Source organism: Sminthopsis crassicaudata, chromosome 6, assembly GCF_048593235.1.
Source record: "Sminthopsis crassicaudata isolate SCR6 chromosome 6, ASM4859323v1, whole genome shotgun sequence".
Classification (NCBI taxonomy): domain Eukaryota; kingdom Metazoa; phylum Chordata; class Mammalia; order Dasyuromorphia; family Dasyuridae; genus Sminthopsis; species Sminthopsis crassicaudata.
In genome coordinates this window covers 235,387,393-235,407,824 of record NC_133622.1, presented here as the reverse complement: position 1 = coordinate 235,407,824, position 20,432 = coordinate 235,387,393, and the positions used below count along the sequence as shown (strand labels likewise).

The 20,432-nt window shown below is 61.9% G+C and overlaps 2 protein-coding genes across 2 annotated transcripts; one reads left to right on the top strand and one right to left on the bottom strand.

Moving 5' to 3' along the window:
• The first annotated feature begins 2,501 nt into the window (after positions 1 to 2,501).
• CHRM4 (cholinergic receptor muscarinic 4) lies at positions 2,502 to 18,453 on the top strand. Its single transcript, XM_074275654.1, has 2 exons — positions 2,502 to 2,665; positions 14,696 to 18,453. Exon 2 carries the CDS (start codon positions 14,746 to 14,748, stop codon positions 16,195 to 16,197), a length of 1,452 nt encoding a protein of 483 aa, XP_074131755.1. The 5' UTR covers positions 2,502 to 2,665; positions 14,696 to 14,745; the 3' UTR covers positions 16,198 to 18,453.
• Positions 18,065 to 19,713, bottom strand: MDK (midkine). Its single transcript, XM_074275656.1, has 5 exons — positions 19,581 to 19,713; positions 19,216 to 19,295; positions 18,963 to 19,124; positions 18,707 to 18,868; positions 18,065 to 18,451 (listed from the first exon to the last, which is right to left on the bottom strand). Exons 2-5 carry the CDS (start codon positions 19,292 to 19,294, stop codon positions 18,426 to 18,428), a joined length of 429 nt encoding a protein of 142 aa, XP_074131757.1. The 5' UTR covers position 19,295; positions 19,581 to 19,713; the 3' UTR covers positions 18,065 to 18,425.
• Between the last annotated feature and the right edge of the window lie 719 nt (positions 19,714 to 20,432).

Genomic DNA, 20,432 nt, shown 5'->3' with positions numbered 1-20,432 from the left:
GCTGCTTCTCTCTCTGTGCTTCTGTGTGCTTTGGGCCCTTCCCTAGATCCTCCCTTGGGGTCCTCCCAGTGGGACACCCCTTAATGCCTGTCGGGGTGCCCCCATCCTCAGGCCCTACCCTAGATCCTCCCTTGGGGTCCTCCCAGTGGGACGCCCCGTGACGCCTGGTTGGGGGGCCCGAGGCATCCGCCCATTCACCCTCTGCTCCTCCCCACTGTCAAATGATTGAATTGGGAAGATCTCACCGAGCCCAGGGGAGCTGAGGGTGCCTGCCCAGCCAGGAAGGGCGAACACTTTTGTGCCTGGGATGAGCCAGGGAGAGGGGGAGTGACCTGGGTATGGTGTCGGCTCAATCCCCTTCAGGGGCTCCCCCATTCCCCCTGTGAGCCAGGCAGCTGGTGTCTGAGGGACCCACTGGGGCCTCCTGCTCCCGCCCTAAAAGTGTCAAGGAGATAACAGGGGTGAAAGCACTCCTCTCTCAGGAGCACAAATCTGCCCTTCCATGAGAGGGCCTGGGTCCCTCCTCCAACAACAGGGGAGGGAAACCTCCTCCCCTGCTGCCATGCCTGTGCCCACCTTCGTGCCCACAGGGAGCTTAGGGTCCAGCCAAGCAGACAAAATTTGAGAAGGGGGGGGATATTTGTAGAACGCTAACAGGGCAGAGACCCCGAGTTCTGTAGTCCTGAGGAAAGGCTTTATGGGAGCCATGGAGCTTTCCACGAGGAAATGGACGTCCCACCCGTCCCAGGACCGGTGGGGAGTGAAGGAAAAGGCGGTCCCTGCCTCGCCTTTCGGTCACTCAGCCTCTCTGGCCACTCAGAAAACGACCCCCCCCCCCCAAGTCACTGATGAAGCTGGAACATACTGCACTGCTGCAGGCGAGGCCGTGTCCAGGAGCAGCCGTTCCAAAACGTGGCCACCACTGGGGGCTGACCTCCACCCTGGGTGAATGGGGTCCTGCCTCCCCGAACCTCAGCCTCCATCTTGGGGCAGGGTGAGGCTCAGCCATATGGAGGAGTGGCTGGTGCCCCAGGGCTGGAGAGATGGGAGGACACAGCATGGAAGCTGAAGGCCTTTCTCGGCCCCCCAGGGATGGTGGTAAGGGGTGGGGGGATAAGGAGCGAGCCCCCCACACCGCAGGAGCCACTGCCTGCTCTGAGGTTCAGAATGCTCACTCCCTCCCCTGATCTTTAAAACCTCAACACTGAAGAGCCTTCTTTGGAGCGGACTTTTTCTCTCCCCCCCCCTTTCCCTAGGGGCAGAGTAAGATCTGGGTAATTTCCAAAGGGGGGGGTCATCCAGGGACTAAGGCAGGGAAGGGTTGCCCCGAGCGGACACATGCTGTGGTTGGAAGTTCCGGAGGGCCCACGCTGGGCTGCTTGCTTATTGGCAGTCCTGCAGCTTGTGGCAGGGCCCGGGGGCACCCGTTGGCAGGGCAGTGTCCGAGGAGGAGGAGCTCTCTTGCCCCGGGGGCTTTTCCAGAAACCCCTAAAATGCTGGGTGGCTCCTCAGCTCCCGTCCCATGAGCCTCTGGAAAGCAGTTGACCCCTCAGCGCAAGGGGGAAGGGGCAGGTTCAGCGAGGGGAGCGTCTCTGCGAGGCTGGGGCGGGAATCCGGGAAGGCCCTGAACCTGCTCCTTCCCGCTTGCGCTGCCGGGACTACCGGCAGAGGCGGCGGGGGCGCGAATTTAGCCGAGCCAAGGTCCCCCGGGCTTCCCACTGCGGGCCCCCACTCCGGCCCGGGACGGGACGCTCGGCACCGCGCCCACTGACCCCAGCCCGTTCCCCACAGGGGCCACCTTTCTTTCCCGAGTGGGGCGCGCTCGTCTCCAAGGTCCCAGCGCTAACCCCGAGGGCGCCCAGGCCAGACTCCACGTCGTGGAGAGGAATGGGCGTGGGAAGGAGGGGAGGGGGCCCAGGCGCCTCCCCCGCGCGGCCTCGCCCAGCAGGCCGGGTCCCCGAAGTTCTGGGGATGAGAAGTCTCGGGCCGCTCCGCTGGGTCCCAGCCGGGTCCCTAACGACACATTTCGGGGCGACCCGGACGGGGGTCTCGGCCCGAGCCCGGAGATGGGGCTTTGGGGACAGAAGCTCGGGACCCTTCCCGGGGACGGTGTCACCACGACCACGAGGACCCTCCCCCCAGCGCACGCAGGACCGCGCCCCGCGCCCCACGTCCTGCTTTGGTCCCGGGCGCCCCCCGCCCCCCGCCCGGCTCCCGCGGGCGCCCCCAGCACGACGCGGAGAGCGCGCGGAGGGGAGCGCGCGGCGCCGAGGGACGGACGGAGGGAGGGAGGGAGGCGCGACGAGGGAGGCGAGTGGGGCCGCAGCCGTGGGGCTGCCCCGCGGTGATTGGCTGCCTCCCCGTGACATCACGAGGATCGGGAAAAGTGCGAGGGTGAGAGAGAGTCGGAGCCACAGCCGCCGGGAGCCGCGGAGCGAGCAGGGGCCGTCCCCTCCGCACCCCGGACCGCGGCCGGCTCCCCGCTGCCCCCCGCCCGGCTCCGCCCCGGCCCGGTCTCCGCGGCGCCCGTCTGGCCCGAGCCCGGCTGCCCGGGCCCGGCCCGACGGTCCTCTCCTGACCCCCGGCCGCTCCCCGCCCGCCCCGTCCGTCCCGGCCGGCCGCCGAAGAAGCCTGGGGCCAGCCCGGAGCAGCGCAGCCGTGCGGGGTAAGTGCGGCGGGAGGACGCGGGGCCGGACCAGAGCCCGCCGCGAGGTGGCCCTGGGAGGGTGCCTGGAGCCCTGCAGGGGCGCCCTCGGGTCTGGGGGGGGTCGGGAACCAGAGGCCCCCAGAGAGAGGAAGAGGCTTCGGGCCGCGGGGCAGGGCTGCCGGGCGTCGGGGAGGGCGCAGCCGAGCAGCGGCCCCGGACAGGTGGGCGCCCGCCTCCCAACTTCACCTGCGCTCGGAGCTCCGAGTGGCCCTGGGGGAACACAGGGGGACACAGGGGCTTCCAGTCTCCGCCGTTCCGCCACAGCCTCTGGCAGCGCCATTCCTGTTGGCGCCCGGGGGAACCTCCCTCCTGGTTCTGGATCCCCGGGCGCAGCGAGTCCACCCAGGAGCCATTTCTCCCCCAGGGTGCACCCCACTCAAGCAAGCTCCGAGACAGCCTCCCTCCCGAGCTGCGGTCTCCCCCCTCCGTCCTCGGGGCGTTTTATGTGCGGTGTAACCTGGGCCGCACCCTCGGGACTCCACTTCCCCTCCTCTAGCTCTCCTCAGGGACCGCCGCCCCGGGCCAGGATCTCTCCAAGCGCTTCGGGGCTTCCCACAATCCACAGTCCTGGGGAGGGAGAGCTCGGGGGGCCTGGGCCCCTCCGGACAAAACTGGGGGACCCACGCGCCGGCATCCCCGGGAGAACCCAGCCACCCAAAGCGGGCTCGTGGCGTCATCAGCATGGCTAACCTCGGGCGGCAGCGGGCAGGGCGGCAACGCGGCGCCCCCAGACGGCTCAGGGCTGAGCTCCCCTTGCTCCGCCTGGGGACTGGATCCCGACCTCGTTACCTGCTGCCGGGGACGCCCGGCACCTGTCACTGAGGAGCTCTCCGGGGTAGGCAGGGGCTGGGGAGCGTCCCCTCACCCACCCACCGGGAGCCTGTCCGAGGGACTTCCTTCGCCAGGGCTCCCCCGGGGGCCTGGGCGCGGAGCAGGGCCCTTCCTGCCAGCATCTCCCCATGCTCCCGGCAGCCCCTCGCGGGCAACATCTGGCCGCAGCAGCAGCAGCATCTCGGCCCTGGGCTCGGCCCTGACCTTGGGGGCCCTACACCTCTTCCTGCAGCCTGGCCCCCAGTGCCCCAATGGCCTCTGGGACTCTGGTTCGCAGGGCTCAGCCGCTGCCCCCTATCCCTGCTCTCCAGCTTCAGGCGGGGATTAGGGGCCAGGGACTCTGGCAGCTTTCCCTGGTCCTGAAGGGAGAAGCCCCCGGCCGGCAGCCCCCTCCCCGGGTTGTTGCCGCTTGTCCCCGTACCCCTGGCTCTCCCACGGAGGTGGCAACTTTTAAGGGACGGATCCCATGTCCTGATGGATGGGGAAGGCCTGAGTTCAGCCATACTGGGGGGTGGGGGGAGAGAGAAGTGTCTTACAGAGCAGGAACTGCCCTGGGGCCCTCCTAGAGGCCATCCTCTGGCCCGAGGGAGAAGGAGGCTGCAGCTGGACTAGAATCTTGCCCCCCTCCGCCCTCAATGTAGCAGGACCGGTAGGAGGGAGTCCTGGGGCCCTGAGAGAGGCGGGGAGGGCCGCCCGGCCCCGCCGCAGCCAGTTCTGCCCCTTTCCCTGCGAACTCCGGGAGCTCTCGGCCTCCCCTGGCTGTTCCACCGAAAAGGGCCCTGGGATTGGGAGCTGAAAAGTCCTGCTGGGGAGATAGAGAAGCATGAGGGGGACAGAGAAGCACTGGGGGGGGGGGATAGAGAAGCGCAGAGGGGGGGATAGAGAAGCTCTGGGGGGATAGAGAAGCCCTGGGGGATAGAGAAGCATGAGGGGGACAGAGAAGCACTGGGGGGGGGGATAGAGAAGCGCAGAGGGGGGGATAGAGAAGCCCTGGGGGGATAGAGAAGCCCTGGGGGGATAGAGAAGCACTGGGGGGATAGAGAAGCCCTGGGGGTTTAGAGAAGCATGAGGGGGATAGAGAAGCACTGGGGGGGAAATAGAGAAGCGCAGAGGGGGCATAGAGAAGCACTGGGGAGGATAGAGAAGCACTGGGGGGGGGAAATAGAGAAGCGCAGAGGGGGGCATAGAGAAGCACTGGGGAGGATAGAGAAGCCATGGGGGGGATAGAGAAGCACTGGGGAGGATAGAGAAGCCCTGGGGGGGATAGAGAAGCACTGGGGGGTAGAGAAGCACTGGGGGGGAAATAGAGAAGCGCAGAGGGGGGCATAGAGAAGCACTGGGGAGGATAGAGAAGCACTGGGGGGGGAAATAGAGAAGCGCTGGGGGGTAGAGAAGCACTGGGGGGGATAGAGAAGCACTGGGGGGGTAGAGAAGCACTGGGGGGAAATAGAGAAGCGCAGAGGGGGGCATAGAGAAGCACTGGGGAGGATAGAGAAGCACTGGGGGGCTAGAGAAGCACTGGGGCGGGGAGAGAAGCACTGGGGAGGATAGAGAAGCACTGGGGGGGCTAGAGAAGCACTGGGGCGGGGAGAGAAGCACTGGGGGGGGAAATAGAGAAGCGCAGAGGGGGGCATAGAGAAGCACTGGGGAGGATAGAGAAGCACTGGGGGGGCTAGAGAAGCACTGGGGCGGGGAGAGAAGCACTGGGGGGGAAATAGAGAAGCGCAGAGGGGGGCATAGAGAAGCACTAGGGAGGATAGAGAAGCACTGGGGGGCTAGAGAAGCACTGGGGGGGGTAGGGAAACCCCTCTTTGTTTTCTCATGTTTTCATTGGCCGTCCTCCCCCCCCCCAGCCTGACATTTCGGGGCCCCGGCCCGGTCTACGCCGCCTGGCCGCGTGCCGGGCCACATATGCCATTTAGAGGCGTGCTCGGGGTCCATCCGCACCGCAAGCGCTCACTGTGAATGTGGGAGAGGCCCCAGACAAAAAAGACGCCGTGATTGCCTTCGACTTCCCCCTTCTGCCCCACCCCCGTCCCCTCCCTGCTCGCCCCCCCTCCGCCCTCAGCACCCCCGGGGCCGGCCCTCCCTCCCCGGCTTTCTCCCCTGTGGGGCAGCCCCCCGAGCGCGGCCGGAACCCCCAAGCCCCGTCTGGGGAGCCACCCCCGTCACCCCCCCCCCCCAGCGAGCGCGAATCTCTCGCCCGAAACTTCCGACGGGAGACAAAGCCCTTCCCGGCTCCGGCTCCGCCCCCGCCCCCTGCCCCGTCCCCCACCATTTCCCTTCCCCTTTTCCAATCCTCGGGCCCCTCCGAAGGCAGAGCGGCCGGGCACCTGCTAGGGCCGACAGCACCATCTAGTGGCGGCTGCGCGCTCTGCTGCCGCCTGCTCTGCCCGTTGGGGCCCCAGGGGAGGGGGCGCTGCCGCAGCAGGGGCCGATCGTCTCCCCGGGGGACGGCTCCTCGCGGCGCACGCGCCCCAGCCCTGCCCCCCCTCCGAGGGAGCCGTACCCTGGATGGGCCGGCGCCCTCTCCCTCCGCCAACTGCCCGGAAGGCTGAGAGGGGAGAGAGGGCAGGGTCCCGCCTCCCCACACACCTGTCTCCGCCCCGCCCAGGAGGGCCGCCCCTTTCAGTCCGGCACCTTGGCCAGGGCCCGGCTTCTCACACACACTCACACACACACACCACACTCACACTCACACTCACATACACACTCACACTCACACTCCTCCCGGCCTGGAAGTCTCCTGGAGAAAGGAGCCTGAGGGGAGGCAGGAAAAGCATGCTGGGTGTGGGCTCCCCCCTCCTGATCTCTCACTGGGCCTCAGTTTCCCCCTCACAGCAGCAGCTCCCGATTACTGTTTTCTGTGTCGGACCGGAGTCCCTAAGTCCTTGGGGGCGCAGGCAGAGGCAGGGAGGCGCGGCCTCTGGCAGGCCAGTGGGGGAAGCCTCCGAGCCTCTGCTGCTGACCTGCAAGCCGGGAACCCTTGGGCCAGGAGGCAGAGCGTCCCCAGAGGTTCCTCCCAGAGTAGGGAGAGCGGAGCCCTGCTGCCTTAGCAGGGCAGGGAATGTCCCGGGGCAAGCAGGAACAGCGCCAGGTCCAAGTTGGAGGCTTGGGTTCAAATCCTGGCCCTGGATGGCTCGCATTCTGTCTCCCCCCCCCCACCCCCACCCCCTGTGCCTTGTTTTCCTCATTTGTAAGGCCAGGGGGCCGGCTTGGCATTCCCACTCTGCAGGGAGGTTGGTCAGGAATTGTTTTTCCTGGAGGGATTTTTCTTGGTGTAGAGCGAAAGTTCCTCCGAGGCAGAGGAGCAGCTGCTCTTCAGTTGGGACTCTGAGCCCGGCCCAGTGAGAAACGGAAATGACTTGTTCCGGAGCCAGACGAGATTAAAGGCGAGACTTGAACTCAGGTCTTCCCAGCCCCCTCTGCACTTGTCCTGCTGTTTTCTGCCAGGAACGCATACAGATGCATCATTCGAGCACATGGCAGGCCCCGGAGATCAGTGCTAAGGCTCGAAGACTACCGTTTTCTGCATGAGGAAACTGAGGCACATCTAGCCAGGGAGGGCATCTGGGCCCAAAGCTGGCACTCCTGCCCCCTCCCCTCCAACTGCCCTCGTCTTGGATTCTGGCTGTTGCTCCAGAGCCAGGGGGACTTCTTGTGAAGGGGGGGGGGGGGACAGAGACCTTTGGGAGGGGTCAGGAGACTCCCTGCCAGCCGAGCCTAGGGTAAAGCAGATGAGGGTGGAGGATGGCGCCAGGCTCAACTATGAGATCCAGAGTTTAAGCAAAACGTGGCCCAGTTTGGCGCCGTGCTTCAGGTCCGGAAGCCAGTGTGAGGCATTTCTCAGTTGGACTCCTAAAACCTTAGAACCTGGAGGGTCACTGAGAGAGACCTCAGAACGTAGAAAGTCAGACCTGGGAGGGAACTTAGAACCTGGAAGATCAGAGCTGGGAGGGACCTTAGAACATAGAATGTCAGACCTAGGAGGAAGCTTAGAACCTAGAGGATCAGAGCTTGGAAGGACCTCAGAACTTGGAATGTCAGAGCTGAGAGAGACCTCAGAATATAGAAAGTCAGAAGTAGGAGGGACTTAAAAGATCTGAGCTGGAAGGGACCTTAGAGCCTGGAATGTCAGAGCTGGGAGGGAACTTGGAATATGGAATGTTAGAGTTTGGAGGGAACTCAGAACCTAGAAAGTCAAAACTGGAAGGGACCTTAGATTTTAAAGTGTCAGAGGTATGGGGGGGATCTTAGAACCTAGAAAGTCAGAATTGGGAGGGACCTTAGAACCTAGAAGATCAGGGCTGGAAGTAACCTTAAATCCTAGAAGATCAGAGGTGAAGGAGGGAGTCTTAGAATCAAGAATTGTCAGAGCCAGAAGGGATATTAGAGCCTAGAAAATCAGAGCTGATAGGAACCTTGGAATATGAGATGTCAGAGATCGAGGGATGTCAGAGTTAGAAGGGACCTCAGAACCTAAAACTGAGAAAGACCTTAGATCCAAGATGATCAGGACTAAAAGGGACCTTAGAACCTGGAATGTCAGAGCCGGGAGAGACCTTAGAACCTAGATTTAAATTGGTGGGAACCTTGGAATCTAAAGTGTCACAGCTTGGGGGGAATCTTAGAACCTAGAAGGTCAAAACTGAGAGGCACCTCAGAACCCAAAGTGTCAGAGCTGGGGAGCATCTTAGAACCTAGAAAATCAGAGTTGGAAGGGACCTTAGAACCTGGAATGTCAGATATGAGAGAGACCTTAAAATGTAGAATGTCAGAAATAGGAGGGACTTTAGAACCTAAAATGTCAGCTGGGAGAAACCTGAAAACCTAGAAAATCAGAGCTGGGGTGGATCTTTGGAATATGGAATGTCAAAACTAGGAGGGACCTTAGAACCTAGAAAGGCAGAACTTGAAGGGACCTTAGAATCCAGAGTGTCAGTGTTGGTAGTGGTAGGAAATCTTAAAACCTAGAAAATCAGAACTGGGAAACACCTTAGAACTCAGAAGATATGACCTGAGAGGGACCTTACAACCCAGAAGATCAGAGCTGGAAGGGACCTCAAAACCTGGAATGTCAGAACTGGAAGGAATCTTAGAACCTAAAATATCAGAGCTGGGGAAGGAATCTTAGAGTCTAGAATGTCAGAATGTAATGTAATGTAATGTAGAATGTAGAATGTAAGATACGGAGTATCTTAGAGTCTAGAATGTCAGAGCTGGGATGTGTGTGGATTTTAGAACTTAGGTCACAACTGGAAGGCACCTTAAACTAGAATGTCAGAGCTGGGAGAGATTTCAAAACTTAGAGCTTGTTGGGGTGGAGAGGGAAAATCTTAGAACCTAGAAGGTGAGAGCCAGGGAGGAACCCTTAGAATCTTGAAGGTTAGAACCGAGAGCATCAGAGCTTGGAGGGGCTTTAGAACCTAGAAGGTCAGATGGGGAGGAGCCTCAAAATCTAGAAAGTCAGAAGTAGGAGGAACTTCAGAACCTAGAAAGTAAGAACTTGGAAAGACCTAAGAACCTAGAATGTCAGAGCTAAGTGGAACCTTAAAGATCAAAGTTAAGAAGGACCTTACAACCTAGAATGTCAGATCTGGGCAGACACTTTGGAATCTAGAGTATCATTTATGAGGAGAACCTTAGAACCTAGAATGTCAGTATTGGGAGGGACCTCGGAGTCTGAAATGTCTGAGCTGAGGAATTTTTTCCCCCCCTGAGGCAGGGTTAAGTGACTTGCCCAGGTCACACAGCTAGGAAGTGTTAAGTGTCTGAGAGCACATTTGAACTCAGGTCCCTCCTGAATTCAAGGCTGGTGCTCTCTCCACTGCACCCCCTAGCTGCCCCCTGAGGGATTCTTAAATCTCATCTAAGCCAACCTGCGTTTTCCAGATGATGAAAGTCCCTTAGATGGGAAGGTAGGAATGTCAGGATCACCCTATGCCGGATGAGGGGCACAGCCCTAAGCACCTTTCTCAGGGCCCGGAAGAGTGGGGGGTCAGCCCTGGCCAGGCAGTGTGAGGAGGGCAGGTTCTTGGCTCCTCCATCTCCTCACCCCGAAGCTTCTTGATGGCCGTCGGTCTGGACAAGAGCAGCCCTGCTCCACGGGAATAGGTGCTATTTTGGGAGAGAGAAGCACGATGGAAGAGCCCAGGCGGGCTCCGGGCAGCGACAGGAAGCCAGGGCTTAGCTCCTGGTGATGGACTTTGTCCGGGGCTGAGCTTTCAGAGCCTCCCGGAAGAACCTCTCTGGATCTTCTCCCGGCACTTCGGCCTCCGCGCCTCCTCCTCTGGGCTCCCCGGCTTCCTCTGCATTCTCGGGATGGAGTCGGACCCTGACGTTTGAGAGGGTCCAGGGATAAGGACTGCCCTGTGGACCCGCGGCACCCAGCCTGGCGTGGAGCCGTGTCCATGGTGCTGGCCTGAGGGAGGGTAGCCGAGACCAGCCCCTCCCCACCCTACTGTCTGGGACACTCCGGGGACCACCCCACTCCCCGTGTTGGAAGGGAGTGAGACCCGGGCACAAAGCTTCCGCCTCCCCGTCTGTCCGAGTTCCCCGGGAAACTGGAAGCACAGAACATGCGGAACTGAGAACTCAGAACGGTTCCAGGCAGGAAGAACCTGGGGGAGCGTGGCATCTCCGGCAGGGAGGGGCCGTGCCTGCTGAGAGGCCTTGTAACGGGGAGCATCCGGGCGGGGAAGTGGGAGAGCCCCGGGGGAGGTGGGGGCGGGGCAGGAGGTTTGGGAGGACCCTCGGAGTGGAACGGGAAGGTCCCCGACCTCCTCGCCTTGGAGACAGGCTCCGGAGACACTGGCGGGATACCTCGGTCAGCCCGAGAGCCCGTGGCGAGCGCAGAACGGACTTCCCCGCGGCGCCCGTCGGGGGGCGGCTCTGCCGCCGAGGGAGGCCAAGGAGCGAGGCCTCCCGTGTGCGCTAAGGAGGAGAGGCCGCTTCCGGGCCGAAGGGCAGGGCTTCAGCGGCAGGGTGTGTGGTGGTGAGTGTGTGTGTGTGGGGTGTATGTGGTGAGTGTGTGGTGAGTGTGAATGTGTGTGTGGTGAGTGTGAGTGTGTGTGGTGTGTGTGTGGTGAGTGTGTGTGGTGTGTGTGGTGTGTGTGTGTGGTGAGTGTGAGTGAGTGTGTGTGGTGGTGTGTGTGTGTGTGTGTGTGTGTGAGTGTGTGTGTGGTGAGTGTGTGTGTGTGGTGAGTGTGGGTGTGGTGGGTGTGGTGTGGGGTGAGTGTGTGTGTGTGGTGTGTGTGGTGTGTGTGTGTGTGGTGAGTGTGGTATGTGTGGTGTGTGTGTGTGTGTGTGTGTGTGTGTGTGTGTGGTGAGTGTGTGTGTGAGTGAGAGTGTGTGTGGTGTGAGTGTGTGTGTGGGTGAGTGTGTGGTGTGTGTGTGGTGTGGTGAGTGTGTGTGTGGTGTGTGTGGTGAGTGTGTAGTGAGTGGTGTGTGTGTGTGTGAGTGTGGTGTGTGATTGCCCGCGGGGGGCAGGGCCCGGGCGCGAGCCTGGGGCGGGCACACGCCCTGGGCTGGGCTCTTGGGGGGGGCCTGCGAGCCGTGGCACACGTGAGCGGGGCGCAGTCCCCGCGAGGGGCCGATGTAGGAAAAGGAAGCCTGCGTAGTGATTTACACGTGGGAGTGGGGGCCGTAACCACGCGAGCGGCAGGAGGGCGGGGGAGGGGCCCGTCAGCACTCGGGGAGCCCGGGACCCCCGGCGGCGCCCAGATGGCTGGGGGGGGGAGCCGCGGGGAGAGCCCCTCCCGGAATTCTCTAGCCTCGCCTCGGCGGGCGGCCTGGCGGCTGCTCTGCCACTCAAGGCCCTGCGCGCCGGGGCTCACTCATCTCTGCCCGGCCTGGGGAAGACCCTATCTGCCCATTTTACAGAGGAGGCCACTGAGGCTTAGCGGGGAAGGATTTTCTTAAAGAGAAAGCGCACGTTTGCCAGGCTGGCGACTTCGGGCTGCGTTTCATTTCTCGGAGCCTCAGTTTCTCCACCCGTAAAATGGACATTTTGGACACAGGCCCCCCCACAGCCTCCCTCCCCCCTCCCGCCAGATCTCCAGGCCGTGCTGCGAGTCTGGGTCCCGAAGGCTTCCCGGCCCAGATTGCCCCGCGTCACGCGTGCTCGCGGGGGCGGGGCCCGGGCGCTTCCCCTGTTCCAGCGCCCCGCGGGAAGTCAGCGTCGCCACGGCCCGGCTCTCCCCGGGCACAGGGCCTCGGACACCCGCCCCGAGTGCCCCCCCGTCCCTCCCCAGCCCCCTCGGTGGCCCCCCCCGCCCGCCCCCGGTGGCCCTCCGCCTCTGGTCGTCGTGGCTGACGGCTCCCCTTTTCCTAACGGGGTTCCCTCCCCCCCCCCCCCCCCGCGCGCCTCGGCCTCGAGTCCCCTCCGGCTGCCCCGGCCCCGCCCCCTCCGGACCTCGGGCCGGCAGAGAGGCGGCTGGAAGACTAAGGGGGGGGGGGCGATAATCCCGGAGTCCCCTCGCTCCGCCTCAAATGCGGCCCTCCGCACTGCCCGAGGGCGAGACCTAAGCGAGCCACCTTAACCTCGGTCTGCCTCAGTTTCCCGGCCAGTAAGACGGGAAGCATCCTCTCTCCTCCTCGGGGCTGCTCTGAAGTCAAATAAGATTGGTTAAGTGCCGCCCCGCGGAGAATTGATTCTCCTTCCCTCCTTCCACACCGAGCGGCCGCCGCCCTTAAAGAGTCTTCCCTCCCTTCCTTTCCTCTCAAATGCCGCCACGTTTCCCTCCCCCTTCATCCTGGGCCCCCAGTTCTCCGGCTTCCTCCAAGACTCCATCCGGTCTTCCGGTTCCTTTCCGTCCCAGCTCTTCTCCCCCCCCCCCCCCAGGCAATTGGGGTAAGTGCCTTGCACAGGGTCACACATCCGGGAAGTGGAAATGTCTGAGGTCACATTTGAACTCAGGTCCTCCTGACTCCAGGGCTGCGCTCTCACCGCTGAGCCACCCAGCTGGCCCGTCCCATGCTCTGGGCCCGCCTTGCATCTCCTGGCTTAGATATTGCTATTTCATCTTCCTCATTAGAAGGGAAGCTTTTTGAAAGCAGCCACTCTTGCTTTTGTCCTTGTTTATGCAAAACTTAGCCCACTGTCCAGCACACAGTAAGTGCTTAATAAGTGCTTATTGTCTGACTGACAGAGTTGAATGAAAATGAAAAAAAAAAGTATTTATTCAAAGCACCTGCGTGCCTAGGACCTCCCAATAGAGAGGGGACATAGCTTGGGGATGGATTGGAGTCACATGAAAGGGCGTGGCGATGGAGCCCCCATCCCCTACTCCCGCCCTTTCAGAAGGATCCCTTGAGGAAGTGGGGAGTTGGGAGGTCCCTTCCATCTCTGCCAGCCGATGAATCTGAACCGCTCTGATCAAGGGGACTTCCAGCCGGAAGAGACCGGGGGCTAACTGGTCCTACAGAGGGGAGGAGAGGGAAGGGAGCCGGCCAAGCGTGAGCGACGGACGAGTCCCTTCCTTCTAACTGAAGGGGCCCGTCTCTGGCATCCGGGGGTTAGAGACAGCGCAGTGACAGACCGGGAAGGCAAAGCTGGCTTTGGCTCCAGGCCCACGCTCAAAGGCAAATCTCTTCGTCCGCTGTTATCTCTTCCCTGGCTCTGAGCAACAGGGCCAGCGCCACTTCGCTGACCCGGGGCTCCCTGTCTCTAAAATGGAGCTACCAACAGCTGCTACATCCCTGGGTGGTTGTGAGGCTCCAATAAAATCACTTCTGTAAAGTTCTGTATAAGTACGGCCTGTTAGGATACACCATCACCATCATCACATCATCTCCATCATTATCGCCTTCATCACCATCATCATCACATCATCTCCATCATTATCACCATAACTATCACCACCATCACCTTCATCACCATCACCATCATCATCATCATCACATCATCGCCATCATTATCACCATAACTATCACCACCATCACCTTCATCACCATCACCATCATCATCATCATCACATCATCGCCATCATTATCACCATAACTATCACCACCATCACCTTCATCACCATCACCATCATCATCATCACATCATCTCCATCATTATCGCCTTCATCACCATCATCATCACATCATCTCCATCATTATCACCATAACTATCACCACCGTCACCTTCATCACCATCACCATCACCATCACCATCATCACATCATCTCCATCATTATCGCCTTCATCAGCATCATCATCACATCATCTCCATCATTATCACCATAACTATCACCACCATCACCTTCATCACCATCACCATCATCATCATCACATCATCTCCATCATTATCGCCTTCATCAGCATCATCATCACATCATCTCCATCATTATCACCATAACTATCACCACCATCACCTTCATCACCATCACCATCATCATCATCACATCATCTCCATCATTATCGCCTTCATCACCATCATCATCACATCATCTCCATCATTATCACCATAACTATCACCACCATCACCTTCATCACCATCACCATCATCATCATCACATCATCTCCATCATTATCACCATAACTATCACCACCATCACCTTCATCACCATCACCATCATCATCATCACATCATCTCCATCATTATCGCCTTCATCAGCATCATCATCACATCATCTCCATCATTATCACCATAACTATCACCACCATCACCTTCATCACCATCACCATCATCATCACATCATCTCCATCATTATCGCCTTCATCACCATCATCATCACATCATCTCATCATCATCACCATCACTATCACCACCATCACCATCATCACCATCACCATCATCATCATCACATCATCTGCATCATTATCGCCTTCATCAGCATCATCATCACATCATCTCCATCATTATCACCATAACTATCACCACCATCACCTTCATCACCATCACAATCATCATCATCACATCATCTCCATCATTATCACCATAACTATCACCACCATCACCTTCATCACCATTACCAGTATTATTTTTTACTAGATTGATGGAGTGTTCTCACCATGACTTCCTAGATACCAATAAGATCAGGAGCGATTCCTGAGCTCTGTTTATCGCTGAGAACGCCTACAGGTGCCAGGGTGGCCCCCGGGGCCGTATGGGGCTGGGGGGGGTCCTGCTGCCCCTCTTGCCCTCCAAACCCCCTTTCTCTGTCTCCTCAGGCTCTTGACCGCCATCCGGCGCCCCCTCCCGGCCCGGCCCTCGCTCTAAGATGGCCAACTTCACCCCTGTCAACAGCAGCTACGGCAACCAGTCGGACCAGTCGGTGCAGGCCATGCCGGCGGCTCCCAACCGCTACGAGACGGTGGAGATGGTGTTCATCGCCACGGTGACCGGTTCGCTGAGCCTGGTGACGGTTGTGGGCAACATCCTGGTCATGCTCTCCATCAAGGTCAACCGGCAGCTGCAGACGGTCAACAACTACTTCCTGTTCAGCCTGGCCTGCGCCGACCTCATCATCGGGGCCTTCTCCATGAACCTCTACACCGTGTACATCATCAAGGGCTACTGGCCGCTGGGGGCTGTGGTCTGCGACCTGTGGCTGGCTCTGGATTACGTGGTCAGCAACGCCTCGGTGATGAACTTGCTCATCATCAGCTTCGACCGCTACTTCTGCGTGACCAAGCCCCTGACCTACCCCGCGCGGCGCACCACCAAGATGGCGGGGCTCATGATCGCGGCCGCCTGGGTGCTGTCCTTCGTGCTCTGGGCCCCGGCCATCCTCTTCTGGCAGTTTGTGGTGGGGGAGCGGACAGTGCCGGACAACCAGTGCTTCATCCAGTTCCTGTCCAACCCGGCGGTCACCTTCGGCACGGCCATCGCGGCTTTCTACCTGCCCGTGGTCATCATGACCGTGCTCTACATCCACATCTCCCTGGCGAGCCGCAGCCGGGTCCACAAGCACCGCTCCGAGGGGCCCAAGGAGAAAAAGGCCAAGAGCCTCTCCTTCCTCCACAGCCCCCTCGTGAAGCAGCAGAGCGGCAAGAACCCGAGCCGGAAGCCGGCGGAGGCCGGCAAGGAGGAGATCCGCAACGGGAGGCTGGAGGAAGCCCCTCCCCCGGTCCTGCTCCCGCCCCGGCCCCCCGAGGACAAGGACACGTCCAACGACTCCAGCTCGGCCAGCGTCACCCAGAACACCAGGGAGAGGCCCCCGACCGAGGGCTCCACGGCCGAGACCGGCTGCAGCCCGTCCACCCCGCTGCCCTCGCGTCCCCGGGCGCTCAACCCGGCCTCCAAGTGGTCCAAGATACAGATCGTCACCAAGCAGACGGGCAACGAGTGCGTGACGGCCATCGAGATCGTCCCCGCCACGCCGGCCGGCCTGCGCCCGGCCGCCAACGTTGCCCGCAAGTTCGCCAGCATCGCCCGCAACCAGGTGAGGAAGAAGCGGCAGATGGCCGCGCGGGAGAGGAAGGTGACGCGGACCATCTTCGCCATCTTGCTGGCCTTCATCGTCACCTGGACGCCCTACAACGTCATGGTGCTGGTCAACACCTTCTGCCAGAGCTGCGTCCCCGACACCGTCTGGTCCATCGGCTACTGGCTCTGCTACGTCAACAGCACCATCAACCCCGCCTGCTACGCCCTCTGCAACGCCACCTTCAAGAAGACCTTCAAGCACTTGCTCCTGTGCCAATACAGAAACATTGGTACTGCCAGGTAAGTGGGCACGGCCCACGGACGGGGACGTCCCGCCGAGGAGAGCTCCGGCCCACCGCCCGGCCCACCTGAGAGAGAGAACGGACTCGGACGGGTGGGGCCCGGAGCAGCCCCGGGGTGGGCTCAGTCACCGCAGGGGAAGCCCAAGGCTTGGGCCTCACGTTTTCCCCATTCCCCGGCCCCCAAGGGCCCACCTACCCGAGCTGCTGCTGGAACCAAAGCGGACCGGGCTCTGGAACGGTTCTGTGGATTCTTCTCAGGACTCCCAGAAAGGCCCAGGCCCGACAGACCTCTGGGCAGAAGAGACTGGATGCCCTGGAGAGGGGAGGGGAGGGGGTTGGGGGGGCCTGAAGAGAGGGAAGGAAGGGAACCAATTCCTGACACTTCAAGGAGGCGGCGAGGGCCAAGGGGACCGGGCTCTCTGGAAGGCTGGGCGGCTGGCAGCCCCAGGGGGAGATCGGCTGCAGGGGAACAGCCCTGACCCTGGGTGTCCATAGGACTGCCTGCCCTTAACCCACCTGCATGCAGGGCTCCGCCCGACCCTCCAGCCGCCTCCGCAAATGCCCTCCCACTTCTCTCTCTGCAGCCTGGCCACTGGGCCCCCCTCTCCCCAAGGCCGCGAGACCTTGGTGGGTCATGCCATGGACCACGGAGCCTTTGGGGCCTCAAACCCTGGAGTCCGGACAGGGCCCGAGCTTGCCTTGTCCCCTCCTCTCCTCCCCGGCCGCAGCAGCTCCCCGCCCCCACCATGGCTTCTGGTCTCTCGGGCCAAAGGGAGGCTCTGCTACTCCTGGCCCTCCCCGCTTAGGACAGGAGGCCCAATCCAGGGGCTAATGAGGCTCCGAGGGAAGTGAGGGCAAGGGCAGCCCCGGGGCCTCAGCGTCCCACACCCGAGGCCTCCCCCTGAAACACTCCCGCTGCAGGGGGAAGGGAAGGCTAGGGGTGAGAGACAGAGACAGAGGAGGGAGACAGAGACAGAGAGAGACAGAGACAGAGGAGGGAGACAGAGAGCTTGTGAGAGAGAGAGACAGAGGACACAGAGACAGACAGAGACAGAGACAGAGACAGGAGGGAGACAGAGAGAGCTTGTGAGAGAGAGAGACAGAGGGAGACAGACACAGAGACAGAGACAGAGACAGGAGGGAGACAGAGACAGAGAGAGACAGAGGGAGACAGACACAGAGACAGAGACAGGAGGGAGACAGAGACAGAGAGAGACAGAGGGAGACAGACACAGAGACAGAGACAGGAGGGAGACAGAGACAGAGAGAGAGGAGGGAGACAGAGACAGAGAGAGACAGAGGGAGACAGACACAGACACACAGAGGGGGACAGAGATAGAGGAGGGAAGGAGGGAGAGAAGAGAAAAGAAGAGGAGAGAGAAACAAGGAGACAGGGACAGAGACAGAGAGACACAGGGAGGAGGAAAAGAAAGCGCTGAAGGTTAGGAGAGAGGAAAGAGGCAGGGGAGGGCACGGATAACTAGGGGAAGTGGCCGGAGCTCCCCTCTCTCCCCGTTGGTGGGCAGGTCCTTTCTTCTGGGAGCCTCAGTTTCTCTCCGAGTAATGGGTCACTCCCGGGCCGGGCTGACTCAGTTTCCTTCCCAGCACCCCTGAAGGAGTGTCTAGGGCGGGGCTCGGTGGGAAGGCTGGGTCCTGTTGGGGGGGGGGGGAGGCTCCCGGAGAGGAAGGTCTCGGTTTTCGCTTTCAGGGGTCCTCCCCCGTTCGCATGGGGGGTTCTGAGCTCCCCGGAGCCAGGGTACGGAATGGCCTCTGCTTCCTGGATGGCGGCCCTCCGCCCTCCCCCCTCCTCTCCCTCCTAAGCCCCAGAGAATCCTTCCCCAAATCGCAGCAAACCATTAGAGAAGGAGCTTTTATATATTAAAAACAAAAGGCTTTTATTGGAAAAAAAAAAAAAGAGAAGACTTTATTTTTAATAAAGGTGATGGCTTCAATAAGGGCCTGGGGGAGGCAGAAGTTGGAGCTCTGGGGAGAGGGGGCCGGGCGGGGGAGGGGGCAGGGCCTGGTCCCTCCCCTCCCCCCAGGGCTCAGGGGCAGGGCTGGAAAAAAAGGAGGGAAGCGGGAGGAGGCTGGGTGATTGATAAAGCTAAAGATCAGCAACAAGGCACCAGGTGTGGAGTAAGTTCTGGGGGGCGGGGCGGGGAAGGGGGAGAGGACGGGGCGTCCGGGAAGCCCCCAGAGGCAAAGCCCCCCGTCAGGCGGCGCTTCGGAGCTAATCCTTCCCTCTCCCTTTCTTGGCTGTGAAACAGAAAGCGGACTGGGGGTTAGAGGGGGCAGGAAGGGTCAGGAGGTCCGCCCCTCCCCCTCCCGCAGGAAGCCTGCATCCCCGCCCCCACTCATTCCCCATCCCCGCGAAGGGCTCAGTCCCACATCAGCCTCCGGGTGGCCGAAGCTCAAACCCCCCAGCCCGGCTCGGAGGGGCTTCCGATGTGACCCCCCCCCCCCCCGTCCAACCTCCCTCCCCAAGGGCGGGCGGGGCCCTCAATTACGGACCTCGGATCTTGGCTTTGGCCTTGAGGGTGCAGGGCTTGGTCACCCGGATGGCCTCCTGGCACTGCGCATTGTAGAGGGCCTTCTTCAGCGTGCCCTGGCGGCTCTTGGTGCCCGTGCCGCTGTCGCACGCGCCCCAGCTCTCGAACTTGTACTTGCAGTCAGCTGGAGGAGGCCGGAGTCAGGCCCCGCCCCCGCCCCGCCCCCCGCCGCCTCCCACGTGCTGCCCCCCTCCCGCCCGCCCCCGCCCCCTCCTCACCTCCAAACTCCTTCTTCCAGTTGCAGGGCACCTTGCACTTGAGGCGGCGGGTCTCGCCCCCACAGCTGCCCTCCCGGAAGCCAATGCCACAGTCCTTGCTGCTGGGGGCGCAGGGCCCCCAGTTCCAGTCCTCACACTCCGAGCTGCCCTTCTTCCCCTTGTCTGTAACAGGGGCCCGCGGCGGGCTGGCCATTAGCCCCCCGGGCCCGGGCGGCCGCCCCTCCCCCTCCCCGTCCCCCCAGCTCCCCATCACCTTTCTTGTTCTTCGCGGCCTCGGAGGGGAGGGCCAGGAGGGCCACGAGGCTGAGCACAAGGAAGTTTCGGAGCTGCATCCTGGGGGGGAGGGAGGAGGGCGTGAAGGGACTCGGACCCTCCCCCCGCCATCCCCAGGGCAAGGTGGGTGTGGAGGGAAAGGGAGCCCCCCATCTCTCCTCCTCCCCCCCTCAGCCCGGGCCCGCGGGGTTCGGGCCTAGCCCGCCCCGGACGAGGGGGCCCGGCTGGCGGCGCGCGCGGGCTCCCTGAGCCTCCGCGGCCGCCCCGAAGCCGGGGGCTCCCCTCCGCGAGCGCCCGCGCAGCCCCCGCCCGCCCGCGGGCTCCCTCCCTGCCCCGCCCGCTCACTCGGCCCGGCCCGGCGCTGCCGCTGCTCTCGATCGGATCGCTCGCTGCCTGCTCCGGGCTCCGCCGCCGCCGCCGCCCGCGTCCCTGCCCGGCCCACCGTCCCGCTCCGGCTCCTCCCGCCCCAGCCCCTTTTGTCTCCAGAACCGGTCTGAGCCGGTCACATGGGCCCCCGCCCCCTCCCCACTAAGGGGAGGGACTCCCGTCCGCCCCGACCCTCCCCGAGGGGCCAGCCCCTGCCTCCGCCCCTCAGGGGCCGGCCGGCCGAGGACGCCCCAAACTGCGAAGCTGGGGGGCCCCGGCCCGAGGGGCCGCGCTCTTTTCCATACTCCTGGGGAAACTGAGGTTTCCTTTTCAGCTGGAGAAAGTTGGGGGAACTCAAGCTGAGCACGTGCGCTCCTGGTGGGCTGCCGGAAGCTCCGAGCGCCTTTGAGGTCTCAGTTTCCCCATTTGGGGGCTGAGCTGGTGGGACGGGGTGGTACCTTTGTTCTCTCCCCCCACCCCCAGGCGGCCCCAGCCTGCCCTCTGCCATCTCCCCGAGGGAGTGCCCCGGGCCCACTTTCCTTCCAGTCACCCCCAGAACCTGCTTCTCCTCCTCTCAGTCAAAACTGGGGGGCACTGAGGGTGCCCCACATAACAAGGCCAGAGGGCAGGCCGGAGGCTGAGCCCCTCTGCCTCCCGAAGCTTGTACTGGGCTCCATCTGGGTCCTAGGCTTTCGGGGGGCCCAGCAAGCCCCAGAAGCTGCGACCCTGGAGGTCGCCTAATGCAGCCCCCTAATTTTACAGAGGTAAAGATGGAGGCTCAGGCAGGGGTGACTGGAGCAAGGTCCCACAGTGGCAGAAGCAGAATTGTCC